At 46.2% G+C, this 21,442-nt stretch overlaps 1 protein-coding gene and 1 long non-coding RNA gene across 4 annotated transcripts in view; both read right to left on the reverse strand.

The window, feature by feature from the left end:
- Positions 1–21,442, reverse strand: part of LOC308597447 — a 353,006-nt gene that overhangs the window by 144,970 nt on the left and 186,594 nt on the right. The gene's annotated exons all lie outside the window — the stretch shown is intronic.
- The window catches only part of CTIF (cap binding complex dependent translation initiation factor), a 191,718-nt gene that overhangs the window by 133,264 nt on the left and 37,012 nt on the right, over positions 1–21,442 (reverse strand). For all 3 annotated transcript variants that reach the window (XM_081212911.1, XM_081212910.1, XM_081212909.1), the window contains exons 2-3: positions 7,140–7,352; positions 5,460–5,543 (exon numbers count right to left, since the gene is read on the reverse strand). In XM_081212911.1, coding sequence (XP_081069037.1) covers positions 5,460–5,543; positions 7,140–7,319 — 264 coding nt within the window. In that variant the 5' untranslated portion in view covers positions 7,320–7,352. The remainder of the gene's footprint in view (positions 1–5,459; positions 5,544–7,139; positions 7,353–21,442) is intronic.

Below are 21,442 nucleotides of genomic sequence, written 5' to 3' on the forward strand. Positions count from 1 at the left end.
AAGCGAGGCAAATAGGGAAAGCCTTCCCATTGTCTTTTCGCTTACAAATCCTATCTTAAGGGCATATTTGTGTATGAATAGGGTGAGCCTGTGACCTGGATTCAGGAACCAAAGTACAGTTGCACCTCGGATCCTGAACGCCTTGAGAGTCAAACCTTTTGGCTTCCGAACGCCGCAAACCCAGAAGCGAGTGTTCTGGTTTGCGAACGTTCTTTGGAACCCGAACGTCTGGTGCGGCTTCTGATTGGCTTCTGATTTATTCCCCCCCCCCCAAAAAAAACGACAACTAGGTGCGCCCTATAGAGCGAAAAATACGGTATATATTTCAGATCTTGTCTGACCAAGATTGAGGTGCTGCTATCTTGAGAGAGCAAAGTACACTGTTCCTCGTCCATCAGGGACACTAAAATTCTTTGCAAGTTAAAACAAAACTGATCTCAGGTGAGCTCAGCTTGGGAAGGAACAGGATAAGCAGGGTTCAACAGCGCTTAAATGCAATGCACACTCAGGAGAAGCACACAAACAGAGACAGACACATGCGCACACTTAGCTGGAAGGGTCGCCCACACTTAAAGCTATCCAGAAGGACTGCAGAGAGGTGCCCTTCATTAAAAAAAGAGTTAAGTCTCCTTAAAAAATGGAATTATGAAGTAAAAGGTGCAGGTACCCTTCTAAGTGATTTCTGTGATGTATGAAATTCTAAATTCACACTAATAAATTAAGAGTTGGCCCCAAGGATGGGAAACTGTACAAATCCCATGATCCCTGCCCATTAGCTATGCCGGCCAGGACTGACGGGAGGCCACTGGTTCTCTGCCTGTGCAGTAGCTTTTGCCAGCCTGGTGCCCACAGCTGTGCTGGCTGAGAACACTGGACGTTGCAGCCCCAAATTTCTGGAGGGCACCAGGTTGGCAAACGCTGCTTTGAAGAGATTATAAACCTTTTCATGTGTGAACATCCCTGAAGGTTCCATAAAAACAGCCTTGATGCCACGGGGAAACACACATCAAGAAGGAATCCTGCCCACGAGCAGAATTGCAAATACTGCAAGTCCTCCCAACGCACATTAATCTATAACACCAGTAAAAATTATTCCACTTTTCAAAGCTCTGCTTGTTCCGATAGGCAACATGATAACGCAGTGTGCATATGCCTTTAAAGAACCCCTTTGCATTCATGAAGCTGAGACCATTTAAAACCATAAAGACATAGCAGAACTCTGCTGTACGTACAGACAGTACTCAGCACATACGTTTTCGAGTTAGAAATGAGACATTTCTAAAACATGGAGACATTTGAGTTTAGGACATGCATGTTGTTATTGTCTTTGTCAATAACAAAGTAGTGTGGTTGCTGACCTTGAGCCAGACATCCTGGAGGGTGAAGTCAAATGGGCCTTAGAAAGTATTGCTAATAACAAGGCCAGTGGAAGTGATAATATTCCAGCTGAACTATTAAAATTTTTAAAAGATGGTGCTCTTAAGGTGCTACACTCAATATGCCAGCAAGTTAGGACTGGAGAAGATCAGTCTACATCCCAATCCCAAAGAAGCGCAGTGCCAAAGAATGCTCCAACTACCGCACAGTTGCACTCATTTCACATGCTAGCAAGGATGTGCTTAAAATTCTACAAGGCAGGCTTAAGCAGTATATGGATCAAGAACTCCCAGAAGTGCAAGCTGGATTTAGAAGAGGCAGAGGAACCAGAGACCAAATTGCAAACATGCGCTGGATTATGGAGAAAGCTAGAGAGTTCCAGAAAGACATCTACTTCTGCTTCATTGACTACGCATTTGACTGTGTCAACCACAGCAAACTATGGCAAGTTCTTAAAGAAATGGGAGTGCCTGATCACCTCATCTGTCTCCTGAGAAATCTCTATGTGGGACAAGAAGCTACAGTTAGAACTGGATATGGAACAACTGATTGGTTCAAAATTGGGAAAGGAGTACGACAAGGCTGTATATTGTCTCCCTGCTTTTATTTAACTTATATGCAGAATTCATCATGTGAAAGGCTGGAATGGATGAATCCCAAACCGGAATTAAGATTTCCGGAAGAAATATAAGCAACCTCAGATATGCAGATGACACAACCTTGATGGCAGAAAGTGAGGAGGAATTAAAGAACTTTTTAATGAGGGTGAAAGAGGAGAGCGCAAAATATGGTCTGAAGCTCAACATCAAAAAAAAACTAAGATCATGGCCACTAGTCCCATCAGCTCCTGGCAAATAGAAAGGGAAGAAATGGAGGCAGTGAGAGATTTTACTTTCTTGGGTTTCATGGTCACTGCAGATGGTGACAGCAGTCACGAAATTAAAATACGCCTGCTTCTTGGGAGAAAAGCAATGACAAACCTAGTCAGCATCTTAAAATGCAGAGATATCACCTTGCTGACAAAGGTCCGTATAGTTAAAGCTATGGTTTCCCAGTAGTGATGTATGGAAGTGAAAGCTGGACCATAAAGAAGGCTGATCGCCGAAGAATTGATGCTGGAGGAGACTCTTGAGAGTCCCATGGACTGCAAGAAGATCAAACCTATCCATTCTGAAGGAAATCAGCCCTGAGTGCTCCCTGGAAGGACAGATCCTGAAGCTGAGGTTCCAATACTTTGGCCACCTCATGAGAAGAGAAGACCAAACTGCGGGAGGCAGTGGAAGACAGAAGTGCCTGGCGTGCTCTGGCCATGGGGTCACGAAGAGTCAGACACTAAACAACAACGTTGTTATTGGACTCCCGTTTCCATTGGCCCCAGCCGGAATGTCTCATGAATTGCAATGATGGGATATGTAGTTAAATGACGTCGGGAGGGTTACTGGTTGCCCAATCCTTGGTTTGGGGGGGGGGGAATGTGACTCAGGTGGAGCATGGTGCTGGTTTTAGAAGTTAGGCATGGTATGAAAAAAGTCAAGAGGATTACAGGAGGTTCTCTGTCTCTCTCTCTCTGCTAGAATACTAGAACTTAGGTCACCCAATGAAAATGGATGGCAGGAGATTCAGGACAGACAAAACAAAATACAGTGGTACCTTGGTTCTCAAACGCCTTGGTTCCCAAACACTGAGAACCCGTCTGTCAGCTTTTGTTTCCGGGGCGCCTGCACCAATCAGAAGCTTCGCCTTGGTTTTCGAACATTTCAGAAGTCAAACGGACTTCTGGAATGGATTAAGTTTGGCGCTTTTGTTTTTGCTATTTATTTTGAGCATTTGTTTTTGAGGCATTTTCGGTTAATTTGTTTTTGTGACTGTGTGGAACCCAGTTCAGCTACTGATTGATTGATTTTGTGACTGCGGAAATGGCTAAAAGCCCCCCATCCAAACAATGACTATCATCAGTGCAGGTAAGAAAAAATAATAAGTTTTATCATCTACAATACTGTCTTATTTATTTTATAGCACAGTGCATTGATTATTGCTTTCATTTTATGGATCAATGGTCTTGTTAGATAGTAAAATTCATGTTAAATTGCTGTTTTAGAGGTTGCGTTTAAAAGTCTGGAACACATTAATCTGTTTTGCATTGCTTTCTATGGGAAATCGCGCCTTGGTTTTGGAACACTTTGGTTTTGGAACGGACGTCCTGAACGGATTAAGTTTGAGAACCAAGGTACCACTGCATTTATTTGTGGAACGTAATATATAGAATTTGCTGCCAAAGGCTTAGATGGCCTAGAAAAAATAATCACAGTAATAGACAAACTGATGGAGGATAGATCTCTCAGAGGTGTTGCACAATCAGAGATTAGCCCAGGGCAAGGAGCCCTGTCTCTCATCTCAAGATGGTGATGGACTACTATTCACATCACCCCTCTTCATTGGCTATGCTGCAGGGGCCAAAGTGAGTCTGAGTCCCACAACAAACGGTACCTCCATGTACCGCCTATTCTTCACATGGAGCTACAATTCTCCATGTGGTTTAACAGTCAAACGCACCTCCCAGGAAACTCTGGGAATTGTAGCCCCATGCGGAGAACAGGGGCCTCCTAACAGCACCCATAACAAAGTGTACTTGCTGCAATTCTTTTCTGGGAAGCTGTGACTGTTCAAAGTGGCATGATATCGCTTTAAATGCATAGGGCAGACGGGTCCCTAGATTGCGTCCTTTCCTATGATCTGTTTCTCCCCTGAAGTAATCATATCTATTACTGTAGCTCTGCCCTTCCCAAATAGCATAGCCTTTATATCCAGCTCCCCGCCCCCAAACTTCCCCAAATTGGAGTAGGGGAGGAGTGGGAGCACTTAACCCTTTCCCCACGGACAGTGGTCCCAGTGCAAATTGCCTTGCTCCCAATAACTGCGGCTGGATGAAGGAGGAGTGATGTTTCGGATGCAGGTTTTCAGATGTCTGGAAAGAGCTGGTTTTCCACTTCCAGCTTAAAGCAGAACAGCAGTGGTCTGGGCACTGCTAAATCTTCCACATCTGGAAACACCTCTGGTTAGGGTGCTTGGCAAAAGAGCTAATGAAGTTGGAGAACTTTGCTAAACCTCAGCAAAACTAAGCAGCTCAAGTTTGTTCATTTAGTTCAGGCATCCCCAAACTCGGCCCTCCAGAGGTTTTTGGACTACAACTCCCACCATCCCTAGCTAACAGGACCAGTGGTCAGGGATGATGGGAATTGTAGTCCCAAAACATCTGGAGGGCCGAGTTTGGGGGTGCCTGATTTTGTTGATAAGATTTATATACCCCTTGACTGCAAAAACCCTAAAAGCGGCTTACAGAGAGTTAGCTTGCAAACAAGCTAAGTTTTATGAAATACTGTTAAGAAAAGGCTGTTTCGCACCGCTGCAAGGTCTTTTGTTTTGATTTAGTTAGCTTGGCTTCTGTAGCATAGTAAGTACAGGTATCAGAGTCCAACAACTTCTCATGATCTAGCAAACAGCTTCGAAAGCAAACTAAGGATAACATAGGCCACGCTGGAAGATCACAACACAGAGGAACAAGCAGCTTTCAAAACTGGCTCCCACCAGTACTATTTTTCTAGGAAAAAAAGGTGCCAGAACTCACCAGGAATGATTCTCTTATAATGGCTATGGTGCCCACCTGAGAGGTGCCGGAACTGAGTTCTGGTGAGTTGTGGCTGGGGGGGGGGGGGGAATCCTGCCTCACACCCAGTTCAAATAGCAGAGCAGTGTAGTTGAAAACGAGACTTTTTCAGAAGCTATCTTCTTCCTTTTTCAGAAGGATCACCCAGGAATAAAATTTCCCAAAGTCGTACATTGCAAGTGAAAATTCAGATGCATTTAAGAGGGAAGGTTTGTGAGCAGTTATCAGCAAGAACCCAAAGTCATGCTTCAAAATCCTTCTGGGGAACATTATTTTATGCTGTCAAGACATCTCAAGTCTTGGGAGGTGAAACCTTGAGGCAAGGAAGAAAGCCACAAAACACAGACAGACAGACAGACAGACAGACAGACAGACAGACAGACAGACATTTCTCGCGGAAGGCTCCTGTTTCCCTTACCTGGTTTTGATTATGAGGTGCTACGTTCTTGCCTCGCGAGGAGGAACGGTTGCCTTCTACCTGTTCATTGCAGTCAGCTGTCCACTGAAACAAAAGAGAATGGGACACAAAGGCGCCATGTGAAACAACTGCTTTGAGGGAGCCCTGGAAAGTCAGTGCTGTAAAACCGGGAGGAGAACAACTTCACAAAGAACTTTGTTTGAGCTTGAAACTGGAGATTGAAGGGGAATCATTTTAAACCAGCCCTGCTGCGAGTCTATGCAGAAAGCTACTGCCCCACAAATTTATTTATTAGCCTGCCTGCCCACAGGTCAGCCACTTGTGGAATATCGACAGCCTAAAATTGATGGAGCTGCAGGGAATGGATAAAATTAAACAAGGGGGTGGATTGGCGCCCCCTCCCAAAAAACCCCCCCTGGTTTCCGTGCTCTAGAGGCAGCAGTGGTTAGTGTTGGACCAGGACGAGGGTTCAAATCCCTACTCAGCCATGAAGCTCACTGAGTGACCTTGGGCCAGTCACTGCCTCCCAGTCTAACCTACCTCACAGGGTTGTCGTTTTGGGGGTTAAATGCTGAGGGGGAGAACCATGCTCACTACCTTGAGCTCCTTGGGAGAAAAAGTTGGGATATAAATGAAATAAATAATATAACTGGAAGAGGAGCTTCACGGGGGGGGGGGAGAGTGAGCTGTAAACCAGCTTGAGAAAAAGGTGGGATATTATTGTTCCTGTTGTTGTTATTTATTAAATGTGTATACCATCCTTCATCTGAAGATAACAGGGCCGTTCACAATACAGTGGTGCCCCGCAAGACGAATGCCTCGCAAGACGGAAAACCCGCTAGACGAAAGGGTTTTCCGTTTTGGAGGTGCTTCGCAAAACGAATTTCCTATGGGCTTGCTTTGCAAGACGACAATGCCTTGCGAGTTCCTGCGGGTTTCCCCCCCTCCCCCCCCTTTTTGCTAAGCCGCTTATCAGCTGATCCGCTAGACGAAGAGAATCACAGAACGGATTCTTTTCGTCTTGCGAGGCACCACTGTACAACATAAAATACAAATACAAACGAGAAGAAAACCCCAAACAAGCCAATAACCTCCTTCCTACAAATACATTTATAAAAGGCATTTAAAGAGGAACGTTTTTGCCTGGCGCCTAAAGGTGTACAGTGGTACCTCAAGTTAAGTACTTAATTCGTTCCGGAGGTCCGTACTTAACCTGAAACTGTTCTTAACCTGAAGCGCCACTTTAGCTAATGGGGTCTCCTGCTGCTGCCGCACCGCCAGAGCACAATTTCTGTTCTCATCCTGAAGCAAAGTTCTTAACCTGAAGCACTATTTGTGGGTTAGCAGAGTCTGTAACTTGAAGCAAATGTAACCTGAAGTGTATGTAACCTGAAGTACCACTGTATAATGAAGGCGCCAGGCAAACCTCCCTGGGGAGCGCATTCCACAAATGGGGAACCCCTGCAGAAAAGGCCCCGTCTTCGTGTTGCTGCCCCTCCGGCGCTCTGGCTGAGGAAGCACACAAAAAGGGGCCTCAGACGATGATCGCAGGGTCTGGGTCAGTTCGTATGGGGAGAGAATACAAATGCCATTCTTCATCATCGCAAATGGCAGCCGATTCGTTGTACTCTCCCCACTGCACCTTACAGCCCCTTGTCCAAGTCGCCCACCTGTACGCACCTGCGAGACATTAGACTGCGTTTTCTCGCTCTCCCCGTCCCCTTCCGTCTTGTCCGTTAGCAAGCCTTGCACCTGATACTCCAAAACGTAGCTGTCGATGAAACGCTCCAGTTCTTCGATTTCCTGCGAACGGTTGCTCCCTGCCTCAGACGAGGCAGAAGCCGCAGAGGAATTTTCCATCACTCTGGATAGGGAGCCAAGAGCGGAAGGGGCCTAAGGGCAGGAGGGGTAGGAGAAGGAGAGAGAAGACATGGTTTTTACCTATGTGCCAATATTCGCATTTAAAAACAGAGAAGTCTGAGGAACTGCTCACTCGCACTCCTCAAGGCCTGTCAGAATTTTAAAGGACATCCCCGCTCCCCTGCCTACGAATATCACAGGGCACTTATTAGACTTTTATCCAACCTTCCTCTGCACCCAAAGGAGCCTACAATACAAAGCAGCAAATACAATACAAAGTTTAGAAAAGGTAACATTTAAAAACGACCAGTCAAATATCCTCACAGCTCAATAGCTGAGAACTAGGAACTGCAGTTTGTTCAGGGCGGATCAATAAGACGCTCCTACCCCCCCCCCCAAATAACCAGCGTTCGAAATTCGTCAGGTGCATTTTTGCACCTATTGGCCACTTGCAATCAAGTGAAGATGCCTGGGCGTTGGGATAGCGCCCGATGTCTCCATCATCTGCCTGGGGATCCTTGGACCTGCGCTGTTTCCACACACCAACAACGCATGCTTTAGAATTTTACCTGTGATATTTCATTTGCAGAAGCAGAACGAATTTCAGGAACGAAAAAACCCATATTGGAAAAATACAACATTTGAGCTGCCCGACCCCAAAATGGCAACGAGGCATTCCGTTTTGGCGATTGTAAAATGGCGGTTTAAGGAGCGGCACATAACTACGATTCCCAGCGTCCTCTGGGAAGAAGGACTGATGGTTAAACCAGTTTAAGTCTGTGGTGCGGATGTGCCCCTCAGGCTTAGATTGGGGGTGGAGGGAGGGATTTTCAGCGGCAACCAGAAACATAAATCTTGTGGGGACACGCCAGACTAGGCCTGGGAGATATATATACCGCTATATCATCCAGGACCGGTATGAGGAGCAGACTGTGATGTTGGTTTCACTCAGCGGTATACCAGTGATGAAACCACTGCGCTCCTGAGTCCCTCTGCCAGCGGCGCAACTTCATCCAAGGGTGATGCTGGCAGAGGGGCTCGGAAACACGGCGGTTTCACCAGCAATGTGATGCTGAGTGAAACCAACATCACAGTCTGCCCTCATACAGCGCAGAGGGAGAAAGAAGCTACAGATGGGGTATTAATAATAATTTATACCTCGGGATAAATGTGCTTCAGGTTGAGCGTTTTCAGGTTACGCTCCGCGGTGACCCGGAAGTAACGGAGCGTGTTACTTCTGGGTTTCACCACTCGCGCATGTGCAGACGCTAAAAAATGACATCACACGCATGCGCTGTTGCGGGTTATGCTCTACTTAGGATGCGAATGGGGCTCCGGAACCTCAGTGTCCGGGCAGAACGATGGGGGTGGAGATGCTCCTTTGGGTACACTGAGCCGAGGCCGTTTAGGGCTTTAAACGTCAACAGCAACACTTTGAATTGTGCTCGGAAACGGTATATCACGGTATATTCTTCAAACCATGTCTGGCTGGTGATGCGCTGCAATGCTGAAAATCTAACATCGCCCAGCCCTGCGCCAGACGCACGTGAAAGAATTAAAATAGCACAGGAGTTCCTCTTTCGCACACCTTCACCACCCTTGAGGGGGGGGGTTCCAAGAAGCAAGCCATTATTAGCTCCTTCCAATCTGTGCGAGCATGTGCTTTGAGCCCCGTGGCAAGCCAAAGATGGCCGAACAAGAGACCCAATTACCAAGGTCAGCTAACAATGGGATATCAAAAGGCTCAGCACCGGGCGAGGCAAAGAAAAGAGGCGACGGCGGGGGTCACATTTAGCTCTTCGAGCGCAGGAAGCCAAGAGATTCTTCCGAGCTCCGCTTTGCAGCGTTGCAGGCGGACCCCCGAAAGAAGTGAAGCTGCGACAAAAGGTTTTGCTTCAACCTCCACATGAAAGCGCAGCCCATTGTAGTCCCTCCTGCAACACGACAATGGAGAGAAGCCGTTAAAGGCCGCCACTCACCAGGGCTCTTATTGCAGAACTGACAGATGGACAATGCCAAGCCAGGCGTGACATATGGGAACATGAATAAACACGGCACAGGGGGTGACGGAAGAGTAAATAATTAACTGGCTCTTAGAGGATAGCGGGACAGAATGAACTGCTGACTCCAGAGTAGGGACTGCAAATGATCCGGATTCAGGTTTTGGCTCATTGGCCCCCTTAAAAAATATATTAAAAATGCTATTAACTGGGGGATAACTCAGCAGACCTGCTGCAATTTCATGCAAGCTATCCATCTCTCGGTGGGACAGAATCAAATCTCTGGAAGTCACTGCCTATTGACGTTTAGGCAGGTGCCTTCATTGCACCGCTTTCAGTGCCCGCTAAAACTTTCCCCTTAAGACAAGCCTACCCAGACATGTAAATTTATTATGTTTCATTGTGAGGGGTTGTTCTTGTTTTTAATCTGCTAGTTTGTTATCTGTTTATTAGGTCTGCCACTTCTAATTGCTACTCTAAGCATTTTACACCATTTCATGAAAAGCGCTGATATTTTAAAAATGACGAAGTGGTATACAAGTCATGCTAAATGTAAGTACAGTGGTACCTCTGGTTACATACGCTTCAGGTTACATACGCTTCAGGTTACAGACTCCGCTAACCCAGAAATATTGCTTCAGGTTAAGAATTTTGCTTCAGGATGAGAACAGAAATCGTGCTCTGGCGGCACGGCAGCAGCAGGAGGCCCCATTAGCTAAAGTGGTGCTTCAGGTTAAGAACAGTTTCAGGTTAAGTACGGACCTCCGGAACGAATTAAGTACTTAACCTGAGGTACCACTTTAGTTAATGGGACCTCCCGCTGCCGCCGTGCCGCCAGAGCACGATTTCTGTTCTCATCCTGAAGCAAAATTCTTAACCTGAAGCAATATTTCTGGGTTAGCGGCGTCTGTAACCTGAAGCGTATGTAACCTGAGGTACCACTGTATCTCAAAATCAAAATCAGGAAACGCCGTTTACCTTCCCGCCAGAGCGGTACCTATTTATCTACTTGCACTTTGACGTGCTTTCGAACTGCTAGGTTGGCAGGAGGAGGGACCGAGCAACGGGAGCAGGGATTTGAACCGCTGACCTTCTGATCGGCAAGTCCTAGGCTCTGTGGTTTAACCCACAGCGCCACCTGCATCCCTTACGTTCTGAACATAAAGGCGGTCAAAAGCATTGTACATGGCAAAATGGTCCTCCTAGCCCAGCTGGCACCCTGAGTCCAGGGACCAATCTGGAGTCCACAAGCACAGAATAAATGGCAAAAGAACTACTGTGCTTTGTCCCCAGTATCTGATAATCCTGGGATGGGGAACCTATGGACCAGCGTTCGAAATTAGCCGGGCGCCAGGCGAATTTTGCAACTGGGGACTGTTAGAGTGAAAGCTCTTCGAGAAGTCTTGTTGCCATGTGTGGCAACTGAGAGAATACAGTAAAAGAATAAAATCCCAACAAGACTATGTTTTTGCACGCAGAACCTAAGTTCTGGGAGCCATGTGACAAATAGCTTTTCTATCCTAGTTTCAAACACTGCTGTAGGCCTCCCATCGCCCCAGACCATTGGCCATGCTGGCTGGGATGGAGTTGGGAGTCGAGGTAATTGTTGTTGTTGTTTAGTTGTGTCCGACTCTTTGTGACCCCATGGACCAGGACACGCCAGGCACTCCTGTCTTCCATAGCCTCCCGCAATTTGGCCAAACTCATGCTGGTAGCTTCGAGAACACTGTCCAATCATCTCGTCCTTTGTCGTCCCCTTCTCCTTGTGCCCTCAATCTTTCCCAACATCAGGGTCTTTTCCAGGGAGTCTTCTCTTCTCATGAGGTGGCCAAAGCATTGGAGCCTCAGCTTCCAGTGAGCACTCAGGGCTATTTCCTTCAAAATGGAGAGGTTTGATCTTCTTGCAGTCCATGGGACTCTCAAGAGTCTCCTCCAGAACCATAATTCAAAAGCATCAATTCTTCGGCGATCAGCCTTCTTTATGGTCCAGCTCTCACTTCCATACAAATCCCTGCTCAGCCAGGAAACTCACTGGGCGACCTTGGGCCAGACACTGCTTCTTGGCCTGCCCTACCTCACAGGGATATTATTGTGAGAAAGTGGAGAGACGGAGAGATGTATGGACACCACACCTTGAGGTCCTTTGAGCAAAGGTGAGCTCTTAAAAGAGTTATGGCCTTTTAAGGCATCCTTGATTTATAACACAAACATGTTGGTTGAAAGAAAGCATAGTTTGCGTCCCTGCTCAATAACCAGCTTGTCACCTGTCAACTACTGCTCTTTAAACTGATCTGTGTTTTCTGCAGGCTCGTGAATGTAGGCTGAAAGTTGACTTGCATACTTGAGGAGAGACTCCTGCCTGAAACCCTGGAAAGCTGCTGCCAGTCTGAGTTGACAACATGGAGGTAGGTGGACCAGTGGTCTGACTCTAAGGCAACTTCCTAAGTACCTCTATGGCAGGGGTCAGCAAACGTTTTCAGCAGGGGGCCGGTTCAGACCTTGTGGGGGGCCAGACTATATTTTGAAAAAATAATAATGAATAAATTCCTATACCCCACAAATAACCCAGAGATGCATTCTAAATAAAGGGACACATTCCACTCATGTAAAAACACCAGGCAGGCCCCACAAATAACCCAGAGATGCATTTTAAATAAAGGGACACATTCCACTCATGTAAAAACACCAGGCAGGCCCCACAAATAACCCAGAGATGCATTTTAAATAAAAGGACACCTTCTACTCATGTAAAAACACGCTGGTTCCCGGACTGTCCGCGGGCCGGATTTGGCCCCCAGGCCTTAGTTTGCTTACTCATGCTCTACGGAGACTCAAAGAAAACATTTTTAAGTAGGTTGTCTTCCGTTTATGAAATCTGAATTCGGGAAAGGCTGGTTGAAAGCTTCTCTGCCGACACACAGAGCTGCCCATTTTTCAGAATTCTCTCTTGAACAGTTAGAAATTGGCAGGACCAGATCTGGCAATGGCAGATCTTCCTGCAGCCTCCCCATGCATAGGAGATCAGGTGGAGGCATACAGAGACAAGATGCAATCAAAGCAGAAAATGAGAAGAGCATCTCTCTCTCTCAAGCGCTTCTGCTCAGGGGCAGTAATAACAGCTGGGGCTAACCTTTGAATAACTGAACTGCGTGGAAAGGAGTTTCCCGGTTAACTTTTAATCCCCTGGAAAACACAGGTTTTTAAAGGGAAAAGCTGGCAGGCCTTTAAAATATACAGTGGTACCTCTGGTTGCGAACGGGATCCATTCCGGAGGACCATTCGCAACATGAGCAGAATGCAACCCACGTCTGTGCATGCGCGGGTCGCCGCTTCTGCGCATGACGTCATTTTGCGCGTCTGTGTATGCAGCGAAATCCAGAAGTAACCCTTTCCGGTACTTCCAGGTCTCCAAGGGACGCAACCTGAAAACGCTCAACCTGAAGCAAACGTAACAAGAGGTATGACTGTACTGTTACGAGCAGGAACCATTCTAATTACTAAAATGTATCTCAGTCTTGCATCAGCTCTATTTGTTCCCCAAAACACACTGCAGATTTAATGCGGCAGCCAGGGACAAACTACACAGTGAGATGCTTTTGTGTAAGCGAATGCCATTCGCCTGCCTCTGGTGTGGAACAGAGTAGAAGAACAGCAGCTCAGAGTCCATCTTTAATCCAGGAAGTGAGGAAAACAAGTAGTGCCGCTTCCTGCCAGCCCATGCAAATGATTTCAGTTTCAAATGTATATCCCAGCGTTCTTGTAAGAAGACAATGCAAGGAGGCCTGCCCCCATTATTTATTAAAGCTGCCAGTAATTCAGTCTCCAACCATTGTTGGACTACAACTCCCATCACCCCTGACCACTGGTCCTGCTAGCTAGGGATGATGGGAGTTGTAGTCCCACAATGTTTGAGGAAACAGTGCTAACTGAACCAGGTAGGGCTGGAAGTTATCCCTGCCTGAAATCTTGCAGGCTTGCTGCCAGTTAATTCGGATGACACTGAGCAACAGAGACCAATGGTCTGACTTGGTAGAAAGACCAATGTTTGAAATTAGCCTGGCACATTTTGCACCTGACTATCTGCCACGCGACCAAGTGAGGATGCCTGGGTGCCAGGAAGTCTTCACCATCTGGAGGTATTTGCCATGAGACCGTTGGATCTTGACTGTTTTCACAAACTAATATCACATCCTGTAGAATTCTATCAGTTATATTTTAGCTGTGCCAACAGAATGAATTTCAGGAACCAAAATGCTTCTTCTGTGTATACTGGGGCAGGAACAGTGAACAACCTTGTACAGTGGTACCTCGGTTGCAGAACAGCCCTGTTTACGAACTATTCAGTTTATGAACTCCACAAAACCAGAGGTAGTGTACCCGTTTGCGAACTTTACCTTGGTCTAAGAATGGAATCTGAACGGTGAAAGGGCACCGGTGGTGGGAGGCCTCATTAGGGAAAGCACACTTCGGTTTAAGAACAGTTTTGGTTTAAGAACGGACTTCCAGAACTGGTTAAGTTCCTAAACCGAGGTACCACTGTAGTTAATTATTGTAGCTTGTCTTCACTTACGCTCCCCCCCCCCCGCCCAGCTGTGAACAATATTCCTGTGTTACAGTCCATGTCGCCATTAAGAAAAAGAGGTAGGAATAGGCCAATATATGGGCACTGTCCCTGGATCAAGTGACTATTCTTCTTTAAAGTTTTCAAAGCTCTTAACCTAGCTCAAGATTGTCATCTGAGCTAGCCAGATGTTTTAACTGAGAATCAACCACAGTCAGACCATCGTTTGAAAAATGAAACTTTGGAGCCACCTTGTCCCAAAATGTCAACTAGACATTCTGTTTTGGCGACTGTAACCTTTGGTTTAAGGAGCCAATTGGCATCTAGCTGATATAAAGATAAAGGAACCCCTGACCATTAGGTCCAGTCATGGCCGACTCTGGGGTTGCACGCTCATCTTGCTTCATTGGCCGAGGGAGCCAGCGTACAGCTTCGGGGTCATGTGGCCAGCATGACTAAGCCGCTTCTGGCGAACCAGAGCAGTGCACGGAAACACCGTTTACCTTCCCGCTGGAGTGGTATCTATTTATCTACTTGCACTTTGACGTGCTTTCGAACTGCTAGGTTGGCAGGAGCAGGGACCGAGCAACGGGAGCTCACCCCGTCGCGGGGATTCGAACCACCGACCTTCTGATCAGCAAGTCCTAGGCTCTGTGGTTTAACCCACAGCGCCACCCGCGTCCCCTAGCTGATATACCCAACGCTGAATTCAAGACACCTTCCTATGCGACGTTCTGAAAACAAGTGCTGTACCCACGAGCTACGGTCTTGTCCTTCATTCTGGAGCTCTCTGGAACAGTACTGAGGGACCTTTGGCCTTCCAGTTGTTCCTGGACATCAGCTCCCATCAGATCCACCAAGCATGGCCAGGAATGGTGGGTGATGATCAACATCTGGAGGTTCTCCACACCTGCTCTAGAAGTTTGGAGGCAGGAGCTATGGTGGGGGGCATACAAGCCAAGAAGTTATCTTTCACATTTAGTGGTCTGTGTGAGAAGCATTGCCCTTGTTGCTCCACAACAATACCTCTGGAGTCACTTCCCCCTTAAGCTCTCCTACCACACTTCAGTCCACGAGAAGAACTTCCAGCAATATCCCGAGCAGCCGCCTTGCTATGCTTTAGCCTCCTGCTCCTGGCTTGTATCGTTAGGCTGTAAGCTCTCCTGCCAAGGTAATGTGATGGGATTTGGCCTTTGTGCACCTGGGCTTGCTGTGAGGTGTCAGATATGCTTAAGAAAGCAGAATGCCAAGATATAATCAGGGTTTGTACATGTTCGATGCCAAAAGAAAGAAAAAGAAACACCCCAAGCTCTGTGTCAAGAAAAAAGCTGAATTCTATAACCAGGAAAGGTTTCCAATTATGCTATGAACAAATGTGATTTGCAGTTTATCCTGAACCAATTCAGCTTTTTAGAACCGGGCTACTAATTTAAACGTACTACGCTAGGAGAGGAGAAGGCAGGGATATTTTTTTTTAATTTCTCTATTAAATTTCCGTCAAATAATGTTGAGCTTAAAAGCAATCGTTGCCTCTGCCTGAAGCTCTTCCCCCAACTCTTACATCAGGTGGTGGTGGCACCAAAAAGTGTTCTCAGTGTCATGTTATGGGTTATGTTTTAAATTTGACTACTCTGGTCTGTATGTCGTCCAGAGAACATGTTTGTTAGGCGACTCCTAAGCTGAATTAATGATGATGATTAGAAGGAAATGAGCCGGTGGAAATTAACACACTGCCAAGCTGAATGGGGATGGAAATATGGAGGCGAAGATTATCCTTTAAAAAATAAAATAATAATCAGACATTTTTGGAAGGCTTTGATCATGAAGGAGGAAGGTCTGAGAAGGGGAGGTAGCTTGGAGGATCTGAGAATGTGCTTCGCACGCAGGAGAGTTCCAGGTTCAGGCCTGGCCTGCGATTTTCCTGGTCTCTGCTGCTGAGAGTCTTCTAAGCACAGATGCCAACCAACATTATGAAATACTGGGCCAGTGTTTAAAAGTACCTTGGCAAGGCGTTTTGAAGCAGTGTTCGAAATTAGCCAGGTGCAATTTCAACCACACGGAGATCTCTGGACACCAGGTTGGCCTCAGACATCTCCACTTGGCTGACCTTAAGCAGGTAAGCTTGTTTATTATTACAGTCATACCTCATGTTACGTTTGTGCGTTTTCAGGTTGCGTCCTGCGGTGACCCGGAAGTACCGGAAAGGGTTACTTCCGGGATTCGCCGCTCACGCATGCACAGATGCACAAAATGACATCATGCGCATGCACAGAAGGGGTGAATCGCGACCCGCATGTGCGCAGACACGGGCTGCGTTCTTTTCAGGTTGCGAATGGGCCTCCGGAATGGATGCTGTTCGCAACCAGAGGTACCACTGTATTAATTATATTTTTTATTTATGTATACCCTGCCCATCTGGCTGGGTTTATTGCATTTATAGCCCACCGTTTTCTCCATGTTCACCCCCCTCCTCAGTTAATCCCTACGACTATCTTGTGAGGTGGGTTAAGGGGGCTGTGACTGACTCCAAGGTCACCTAGTGAGCTCCATGACTGAGTGGGGATTGAACCCTGATCTTCCAGGTCCTGGTCTGGCACTCTAACCACTACACCACCCTGGCTTCCGAGAGTTCTTCTTCCTATGGGGCAGCTCTATAAATTAGGTTGGTAAATAAATATGGGGAAAGCAAAAAGGAGAGAAGGATCTGAAAGCATTTTCCTTGAAGCTTGACTTCCGTTTTGTTCTGCATTGTTTTATTTGATGTTTTAATGTGTTGCAAACCGCTTTGAGATTTTTTCTTTAAATTTTAAAACGGTGCAGAAATGAAATGAATAATGATAATAGACTTCATTGCAAAAGGAAAAGAAAAAAGGCACAGATACATTCCCTTGTGGCGACCGTAACCTAGGTTTAAGGTGCCATTTGGTGATTAGCTTATATATCTAAATTTCTAACAATGTTCACAGCGCCTTGCACCTGATGTCATCGTGATGTCAGGGGGCTGACTATTCACAGAGCCAAAAATGTTCACCACCCCTGCTGTAAAAGGCAGATTCTTCATATGCTCAGACAGCAATGCCAAGAAGAGAGGCATTAACGGTGTAATAGCAACAATCAATCACCCAAAGGCCAGTGGCTCTTTCATTTAATTTAACATTTCTAATCTGCTCATCGCCATAGTCGATTGCAGGACAGGGTATGATAAACTCCAATTAAAACAATAAACTAGTCAATTTGCATCAAGGCAACAAGAAAAGTAAATAAACCACAATTTCAGAAGTACGTCCTTCTAGCCCAGATGTGGGGAGCTATTGGCGCGCCAGGTGTTGCTAAACTACAACTCCCATCAACCCCAGGGTTGACAACAGGAGAACCCCAGGTTCCCCGCATCTGTTCTCACCTGTCCTGGACAACTGACATCCTACAAATCCCCGAGTAAATAAGTGTGTGTACACCATTTTAACGAGGTACATGATTTGGGCAAGAAAAGGGAGGAACCAAAGCAAAGAGTGGCAGCATGCAGCACGAACCATGCTTCTTCCGTGTTGCAAAGAGATCAGAAGGAGACTTCCCGGTGGAAGTGACCGACAGCATGGCTGAATGTCGGAATGAAGGTTGGTGTACAGTGGTACCTTCGGTTACATACGCTTCAGGTTACAGACTCCACTAACCCAGAAATAGTGCTTCAGATTAAGAACTTTGCTTCAGGATGAGAACAGAAATTGTGCTCTGGCGGCGTGGCGGCAGCAGGAGGCCCCATTAGCTAAAGCGGTGCTTCAGGTTAAGAAAAGTTTCAGGTTAAGAACGGACCTCCGGAACGAATTAAGTACTTAACCTGAGGTACCACTGTATTTTGAAAATGGAAAGTGTAATGCTGGTGGTCAACAAAAGAGGTTTAAAACTGTCTCAAGGAAAATCTTTAAAAATGTAGTATAAACACCAACAATTGGGAAACACTGGCCTGCGAGCACTCCAATTGGAGAACAGCCTTTTCCAAAGGTGTCATGGGCTTTGAAGACACTCGAACTCAGGATGCAGGGGAGAAACGTGCTAAGAGGAAGGCACGCTTGGCAAATCCACACCGTGATCAACTCCCACCCAGGAACCAATGTCCCCACTGTGAAAAGACGTGTGGATGCAGAATTGACCTACACAGTCACTTACAGACTCAATTGTTAAAACAGTGTTTATGGAAGACAATCTTACTTGGCTACGAGTGATCGCCAAAGAAGAAGAAGATTTTGCTAGTATTCCAGAAGCACAGAAGCAGCACAAGACCTAGGCTGGCTGTCAGGCAGGCCCTGAGGTTTGGGGGGGGGGGGGGAGACTCGGAAAATGAATGGCCTGTCGGCCATATTGGAAAATGGCATCTATCTCCATCAGGCAGGGGAGCCATTTTGACATGTACCCCAACCAGGAGGAGGCAGGAAAAGTAAGGATGATAAAAAAAAAACCGAGAATGTGAAGGGCATGAGAGGTCAAGGGCTGGCTGAGACCATAAGATAATCCCTATTAGGAGAAGGGGAGAGGACAACATATGGGAATTTAGAAAATCTGTAGGGTCATGGCAAAATACGGCCAATGAAAGTGGGGATGGGGGGGATATACAGGATTTGATGAAATACTTTTCTCTATCCCCTTATCAGAATTCAGATTCTAAGCATCTTTGAAGCAAAGTCTGCTTTTTTTAAATTTTATTTAATTTTATGTACAGTCCTTTCAACAGAAGACTTTACATCCAAAATAAACCAGAATACAAGCAAAAACATGGCTCACATATTTTCATTTGTACCAAATTCTTCTCAAATTCCCTTGTTTTTCTATCCTTTAATGTTAGTCTTCTTTTAACTCCTTGTTCTTAGCCTCTTAAATCACCTAGGCATCCTTATGCCTCCCTCCCCCCGACCCATGGCTTCCCAAAGTCTGCTCTTTTTTATGTCTCTCTGCAAAGCACCCTACACACCGGTGTAATACTGATATTCATATTATCATGTCACCCTAGTACCTGTTCATATATCCAAAATGCTGGTAGCCAAAACAGATGCAACACAGGACAAAACTAGGAGGAACTTTATTAGGCAATCTAAATGAATTCATGAATTCAACAGACTATTAGCAGAAAGAAACACACGCACATACATTCTAAGATGGAATGGTTAATTAAAATATGGCATGTCACCAAACTGAAGAGACTGGCAATGTGTGTTGTTGCTTTTTTTTTTTAACGTAGAGAATAGTTTCTTAATAATACTGTCATTTTGGTATTAGTTGGCAGGAAACTGACGAGCTGGAGGTATCTTTTACACTGCAAACACTGCAATTGTTGTGTAATGCATATTTTATAGGTGCTTGTTTGTATTTTAGCACTATGGCACGAATCTGCTCACATCGAATAGCCTGTGTTTGCATTTGCTTTTACAGTCATACCTCGTGTTACGTCCGCTTCATGTTACGCTTTTAGGTTACGTCCCACGGCGACCCGGAAGTACCGGAAAGGGTTATTTCTGGGTTTCGCCGCTCACGCATGCGCAGAAGCACAAAATGACGTCACGCGCATGTGCAGAAGCGGCGAATCGCAACCCACGCATGCGCGGACACGTTGCTGCGGGTTGGGTTCCTTTCATGTTGCGAATGGGCCTCCGGAACGGATCCCATTCGCAACCAGAGGTACCACAGTACTATGCAAAAAATATTCCATATAAAGAAAGTGATGCGAATTTCCAGACCTGTTCTTCCAGTATCTTATTTTTTAAATGAAAAATGATGAGAGGTAATGAGCTTCAATTTTGATTGCAGCCATGTCACAGAGAAGGGTGGAAGTTGGGGCCATGGTGTCGATAAGAATTTTTGCAGGGTGGTCTGGGTTCAAAGTAAAAACAATGGAAGAGTTGGATTGGGCTAGTTTCTCACAAAAAAGGGAAAAATATAGTGCCTGTAGATTTTGCCTCCTATCTCAATAAATTTATCTACAATAAATTTACTTTTTTTTTTAAAAAGGAATACAGTCGGACCTTGGATCCTGAACGCCTTGGTACTCGGACGTTTTGGCTCCCAAACGCCACAAACGCAGAAGTAAGTGTTTCGGTTTTCAAATGTTATTTGGAACCCAAAGGTCTGATGGGGCTTCCGATTGGCTGCAGGACCTTCCTGCAGCCAATCAGAAGCCACGCTTTGGTTTCCAAACATTTTGGAAGTTGAATGGACTTCCAGAACAGATTCTGTTTGACTTCCGAGGTATGACTGTACAGTGGTGCCTCAGGTTAAGTACTTAATTCATTCCGGAGGTTCGTTCTTAACCTGAAACTGTTCTTAACCTGAAGCACCACTTTAGCTAATGGGGCCTCCTGCTGCTGCCGCGCCGCCGGAGCCCAATTTCTGTTCTCATCCTGAAGCAAAATTCTTAACCTGAAGCAATATTTCTGGGTTAGCGGAGTCTGTAACCTGAAGCGTATGTAACCTGAAGCCTATGTAACCTGAGGTACCACTGTATGGGGATTATGGTTCATGGAGGGGGGCACCTGCCCTCTTAGCCTCCCCTCTGTCAGTGCCCATGGGTAGGGAATTTAACCCCTTCCAAACCTACTATTAGACCTGCTTGGGAGAGCAAACATAATACACACGCCTGCCTTTTTTTTCCTGTGCAGTTAAGAGCTGCTCCTGGGAGGAAAGATGACAAAAATAAGGGGAAATGTGTGTGTTGGGTTGGGGGGACGGCTAAGTTCCCCTCCCCCATATGGTGGCTTTGATTTTTTAAAAAAATATCAGAGCCTTTCACTGCTTTTAAGTTAAAAAACAAAACAAAATAAGAGTAGGGAAGAAATGATCATGGATCTCCAGTGTGACGTCTGTTTTGGCCCCAAGTGATAGTGTTTGCCTCAGCTAATATCAGGATTTTGCCAGTAAAAGTAATGAGATGAAAGCGACTGCTCTTGACAGTGTCATCTAGCTGACTGAGCAAAAGAAAATGGAGAGGGAGGGAGGGGAAAAACAGACTGGGGTGGGATGGGGGATGTCTTTCCGAATCCAGCTGGCAAAATGCTTAGTGCTGCAAACTGGTTCAACTGCAACACAGTCCCTCATTATAGGTATGGTTCTACTTAGTCCTTGAACTCTTTCCCACAACCCACAACCCTGCTCAGAGACCATAGACCTTTCCCCCCAAGATGTAGCCCCAAGGGTTTTAGCCCCGTGTCCAACTCTGCAATTCAATGCTTCAGGAGAAGAGTGCCCACTCTGCGTACAGGAGGACCCAAATTACAGTGGTGCCCCGCAAGACGAATGCCTCGCAAGACGGAAAACTCGCTAGACGAAAGAGTTTTCCGTTTTGGAGGTGCTTCGCAAAACGAATCTCCTATGGGCTTGCTTCGCAAGACGACAATGTCTTGCGAGTTCCTGCTGGTTTTTTCTCCTTCCCCCCCTTTTTCTAAGCCGCTAAGCCGCTTATCAGCTGATCCGATCAGCAGATAAGCCGCTAAAAGCCTCTAAAAGCCTCTAAAAGCCGCTAATCCTTCAATGGGCTTGCTTCGCAAGACGAAAAAACCGCTAGACGAAGAGAATCACAG

This window comes from Podarcis bocagei (assembly GCF_964188305.1).
Source record: "Podarcis bocagei genome assembly, chromosome: 11".
Taxonomy (NCBI): domain Eukaryota; kingdom Metazoa; phylum Chordata; class Lepidosauria; order Squamata; family Lacertidae; genus Podarcis; species Podarcis bocagei.